The sequence below is a fragment of the Lates calcarifer genome, unplaced genomic scaffold, assembly GCF_001640805.2.
Source record: "Lates calcarifer isolate ASB-BC8 unplaced genomic scaffold, TLL_Latcal_v3 _unitig_420_quiver_2597, whole genome shotgun sequence".
Classification (NCBI taxonomy): Eukaryota; Metazoa; Chordata; class Actinopteri; family Centropomidae; genus Lates; species Lates calcarifer.
Window position 1 is genome coordinate 1 of NW_026116774.1, and position 6,303 is coordinate 6,303.

A 6,303-nucleotide genomic window follows, 5' to 3' on the forward strand; every position below is an offset into this window, starting at 1 on the left:
TATGCTGTGTTGTGACTTAAGTCTAATATAGTGGAAAATACATCATAGAAGCTAAAAATGTTTCATGCAAATTATTAAACAGTATTTCACATAGTTCATATCTTATTTACACAATAGTGCCACTGCTGTAAATACTGTAAGAAAAATAGTGTTTTTCATTGACATGACTGTAAACATGAACAGCTCCCTATAATGCACCAGAGTTTGTATCTCAGCCATTTTACCTGCACACAGATATCATCCAACACATCAACACTGTCACAGCTGTGTGTGGTGCCAGTGTTGGTAATATTTTAAAGTCAGTAGGCTGTTAGAGCACACCAAACAATAAGTCAAGACAGTTTTGTGTTAGAAAAATCACCCTGAAATTTTTTCCTGATATGATCATTCTGAAAGCTGATCTGAACCAGCTGTAAAATAAGGCATAAATGAATGGATTGAACATTGAATTGGACAGTGCAAAGCAGATAAGAGCTTCCAACAGTTGCACTGGCAGATACATAAAAGTGAAAAGCTGAATGGTATAACAGAGGAAGTAAGGAAACCAACACATTAGAAAAATTCCATAACTATAGCCAGAGTTTTGGTGGCCTTTCTCTCCATCTTACTGACAGTTGCTCCAGACTTTGTGCTCTGACAGTTTGTGTTGTGGATGCTGCGAGCCTGTCTCTGTGCCACAAGGAAAATCTTTAGATAGATACAGAGCATTATGATCACTGGAAGGTAAAATGCAAAAAAAGGTGCCAACATGTTTAGAAGGAAAATCTCCAACAAACACATTTCTTGACATATTTCAAGTTTTAATTCTGGCAATGCAAAGTGTAATGCAATTAGAATGGAAACACTCCATGTTACCAGGATCATGACTGCAGCACTGTGAGCATTTATCTTAGTTCTATATGTCAGAGGCTGACACACTGCATAATATCTGTCAATAGAAATACAACATAAATTCAAAATGGAAGCTGTGCTCAGTGTTACATCAAAGAAGTCTCGTACATTGCAAAATAAAGTTTTATAATACAGACAAGAGCTTACAACCGAATTCTATGGTGAGAGGAAAGACTACAACACCCATGAGCAGGTCAGCCACAGCCAGAGAGAGAATAAGATAGTTTGTAGGAGTGTGAAGCTGTTTGAAGTAAATGATGGAGATTATAACAAGAAGGTTTCCACAAACTGTTACAACACATAATGACCCAAGGAAAATGTTTAAAAAAACACATATTGCAGCGGCGGGTGTATATCAGTGTGTTAGAGACCTTATCTATTTGATAACATGGATGTATTTCATCAGTGTGGTTGTCAGTTACTTCTGGTATCATGTTTCTGGGCTCCTGTAAATCAGTTTACATTCCATGACTGATAATATTAAAAATGTCAAAAAATCTGTGTTTATTTTAAATATTTTTCGTACATGACTCTGTACACAATGTTAAGTCTCTAGAAGAAAAGAAAGATTTTCAGTTCATGTCCTACCTTTGAAATGCTCCAGACAGTTCTTCTTTACTGTGTGATAATGTGTGTACATAATCTTGACTTTTATCAACTCCTTTCTCATTTACATAGTTAATACCATTTTTAATTGTCCAATCAGATGACAGAATTTTCATCTTAAGGACGTCAGAGCTAGAGCAACATGTTGTACTGTAGATGAGTTTGATCTTTTACAAACAAGTTTTGAATCCTTTCATTTTACAAGAATTTCTAATCACTAATAATAGTGTCATCACTAAGACAATAATACTAGCACATACAGTGTCACTGGTAGGAGAAATACTTATAGTAGTGACAGTTTGCAACATTAACACTGTTACAATCCTAGTTTCAGTCCAGTCAGCATCAAAGTAGTTCCCCTGCACAGTGATATACCTCTCACAGGCCTCCTGCCATGCTTGGAACATTCCCTAGAAAGTTCCATTTTGTATGTCACACACCATCTGCAATGCATGCTGGGTCTCCTCCACTGTGTCCAAACGGCAACCCTTAAGCTTGAAATTCATTTTCAGGAAGAGGAAGAAGTAACAGGAGGCCAAATCCAGGAAGTAGAGTGGGTGAAGAGTGACGACTGCAGTGCAGCGCGTGACAGTTCAGGTCATTTGTGTTGAATTTCCTCCCTGAGACATCTCAGAACAGTGCTGTAGAACTGGCCATTAACGCAAACATGACCTCTGGGTTGTAGCTGTAGACACAACTCTCATCACCATTGATAATACTGGACACAAATGTTGGGTCAGAATTTGTTTCTGTTCCATGGTGAAATCACAAGTGCACATCTCCAAGTGGTCACAAAAACATGTAACACAGGTACAGATGTTGATTACAGAACAGAAATCAAAATACTGACATAAACAATATACATTGACTTCAGAAATTACCCAAACCCCTTCACTCTTTTCACATGCTGGGTGCAGATTAACTTTTAATGGATAGATTTCCCAGGAGCACATAGGCCTCAATAATTGTGAAATGGAAGAGGTTTGGTGAAGCATGGTGGGGGCATCATCATACAGTGGGGGTGTTTCTCAGTGGCAGGAACAGGAAGACTGGTCAGCAGTCATAGACTAAGTGATGATCTATTCATGTGGGACACACATATGTGGTCCTTACATGGAGAATACAGTATATGCACACTGTATTTCAAAAAGTAAGGTGTGAAGTAGTGTAAATTCTGAAAGAAGAATTCCACTTAACATACACCATTTAGTGTTTTTGTTAATATAAAAAATTGACTAGATGATATTAGAATTAGTAATAGTAGTCACATTACATCAAATGTAGCAATATAACCTGGAATTTTTAACTTATTGAGAAATTTCTAAAGATGACTTTATACCGTAATATAGCTTTTTTCTTTTCTTCTTTTCTGTTTTGTGATGTGGAGTGGAGCTTTAATTTTGTATTTCATCATTGACTGTAACAGTCCATTGCATTGTTCACTGAGTGGATTTATCAGCAAAGCACATTTGAACCAATATACAGTAGCTGGTGGTGACATAACTCCTAACCTGGAGGTCTTAGACGTTCCTCCAGAGAACCCCAGCCTACTCCAACCTGATTCTAATCTATGTCTGACTGGTTACAAGTGTGTAACCCAAACACTGACATTGCAATTACTGACAGTGTTCTCTCACCTACTGAGCGGGAGGAAGTGTTAAAGCCTCCTCCTCCAAATGCCTTATCTCCAGATGAGGTAGCCTTCTCCATTATACACAAACAGCTATGTGCCCTGCAAAAGGCTGATCTAACTTTACACACTTGCCCGGTTGCTGGTATACCTAACCACAAAATACCTCCAGCCCCGTTATATCTGATGCCTGCAACAGAGCAGCCCTTTGACGGTGGATTGTGTAGGACCCCTGCCCCAAACTAAGAATAGAAATCAGTACTTAGCATTATGTATGCTATTACCCAGTGCCTCAAAGCAGTTCCTATGCGTAAGATCACTTCCAGTTCCATTGTGAAAACTCTCACAAAAGGTCTTTCCATCTGTGGCTCTTGATTTCGCAGTTGGTGGCTGGTGGTCACAGGGTTTTACCTCTTCATGTACTAAATACATGTTTGACAATACTCGTGTGTGTGTGGATATAGAAAGCGTGCACACCTGATATATTTATGCTGAGTCACTCGCCTGTCCTTCTATGTGCCTGAAATGACATTAGTGATTTATTTCTTAGTTTGTGCTGGATAATTGAGCCAGACTATAGTCATACACCTGCTTTGCTAGTTTTTCAGTTGTGTTTGTTTTTTAGTGAGGTTGATCCAGAGTTTTTGTGCATCCCCTTTGTTCAGTCACTGATGAGGTGACGAGCTCCTGAGTTGGAGTCTTCTTTTTCTTATTTAGTTATTTCTTAGAGCACCTGCTTGTCCACCTGGTTGTTTTATGTTATTTCTCCTTCCCTTGGCCAAACACCATATGGACAGTATGAATAACTTTAAATAACTTTTGATAAAAAATCTGAAACTTTCTTGGTGAACTTTAGGTAACTATCTATAAAATGATGCTATAGTATGGTGCATTAACACTTACTGTGACCCTGTTTATGTACATATGGACAGTATGTGTAACTTTAAATAACTTAATTAAAATTCAGATTCTTTCTTGCAAAGTCACACTGTACACATGTTTGCTGAAATTTAGGTAAATGTCTGTAAAATGATGCACACAACAGGTTGACTTTTCTATTTCATTTTAATGAAGCCTTAACACTTGACATCTCGGGCTGAATGGTGCATTCAACAGAAGAATTACATAAATTCAGTAAAGTGTTAAAACAAGCAAACAGAGAATATGCTGCATTGTGATACAGTACAGAAATGTTGCTGTGACTTTAACTTCAGTGTAATATAATAATAAGTTCTAGCAGTTAGAAATTTTAATCGTAATTTATTAAACAGTATTTCACATTATTTTGTGAAATACTGCACACAGATATCATCCAACACATCAACACTGTCACAGCTGTGTATGGTGTCAGTGTTGGTAATATTTGCAAGTCAGTTGGCTGTTAGAGCACACCAAACAATAAGTCAAGACAGTTTTGTGTTAGAAAAATCACCCTGAAATATTTTTCCTGATATGATCATTCTGAAAGCTGATCTGAACCAGCTGTAAAATAAGGCATAAATAAAGGGATTGAGCATTGAATTGGACAGTGCAACCCAGGTAAGAGTTTCAAACACTGCAACTGGCACTGACACATGATTCAAAAGCTGAAAGGTAAAACAGAGGAAGAAAGGAAGCCAACACATCAGAAAAACTCCCATAACAGTAGCCAGAGTTTTAGTGGCCTTTCTCTCTATCTTACTGACAGTTGCTCCAGACTTTGTGCTCTGACAGTTTGTGTTGTGGATGCTGCGAGCCTGTCTCTGTGCCACAAAGAAAATCCTGAGGTAGATACAGAGCATTATGATCACTGGAAGGTAAAATGAGAAAAGAAGTGCCAAAATGTTTACAAGTAAAATTCTAATGAAACACATTTCTCCACATTTTTCATGGTTTAATCCTGCAACTAAAAAGCCAGTGGCAACTAGGATGGAAACACTCCATGTTACCAGGATCATGACTGCAGCACTGTGAACATTTATCTCAGTTCTATATGTCAGAGGCTGACACACTGCATAATATCTGTCAATAGAAATACAACATAAATTCAAAATGGAAGCTGTGCTCAGTGTTACATCAAAGTAGCTACGTACTTTACAAAATATATCTTCATAATACAGACAAGAGCTTACAGTGAATTCCATGCTGAAAGGAAAGACTAGAACACCAACAAGCAGGTCAGCCACAGCCAGAGAGAGAATAAGATAGTTTGTAGGAGTGTGGAGCTGTTTGAAGTAAATGATGGAGATTATTACAAGAAGGTTTCCACAAACAATTACAACACAAAATGAGCCAAGGAAAATGTTTAAAAAAACACATATTGCAGAGTGGGTGTATATCAGTGTGTTAGAGACCTTATCTATTTCATAACATGGATGCATTTTATCAGTATGGTTGTCAGTGACTTCTCGTGCCATGTTTCTGGGCTCCTGCAAATCAGTTTACATCCATGATTAACAATAATAAAAATGTAATGTATGTGTTTATTTTAAATATTTTTTCCTGCAGAAATGCATAACTACAATAATAATTATCCAGAATTTTGAAAAAAGATTTTCAGTTCATGTCCTACCTTTGAAATGCTCAAGACAGTTCTTCCTTACTGTGAGACTGTGCATTATCTATTTATCAACCCCTTTCTCTTTATCATGGTTGATACCATCTTTAAATGTCCAATCAGATGCTAGACTTTTCATCTTGATGACATCAGATCTAGAGCAACATGCTGTACTGTAGATGAGATCAACTTTTCAAATCATTATGACAGTTTGCAACATTAACACCATTAACCCTCATTTCAGTCCAGTCCCCATCAAAGGTGTCTCCCTGCACAGTGATATACCTCTCACTGCTGCTGAAGTTTATGCAATTTGCATTTGTTATATTTGTTCAATGCATTTATTTTTGGAACAGGATAAAAAAAGGCTGCTACATAGCCTCACATGGGCTGCTCTAAGCCTGCTTTGACAGGAATAAAGAAAGAAATAAAAAAAACAGAATGAAAGAGGGAGGAGGTCTCCACAAGTGTGTGCTGACTGTTATGCTCAGGCAACAGCTAGGCAGAATCCCAGAAAGCAGATTCAGGACGAAGGCCCAGATGAGTTAGGGAGACCTGAGATCCCCGAGGTTTATTAATTGAATTGGTTGAGGGGAAGAGAACCAGGCTCAGAGGACAAAGGGGGAGCAGGTCCAGGTTG

General features: G+C 37.9%; 1 protein-coding gene across 1 annotated transcript; it reads right to left on the reverse strand.

Moving 5' to 3' along the window:
* Positions 1–4,530: 4,530 nt before the first annotated feature.
* On the reverse strand, positions 4,531–5,543 carry LOC108897217 (trace amine-associated receptor 1-like). Its single transcript, XM_018696717.2, has one exon. The coding sequence runs from the start codon at positions 5,521–5,523 to the stop codon at positions 4,531–4,533; it is 993 nt and encodes a 330-aa protein (XP_018552233.1). The 5' UTR covers positions 5,524–5,543.
* Between the last annotated feature and the right edge of the window lie 760 nt (positions 5,544–6,303).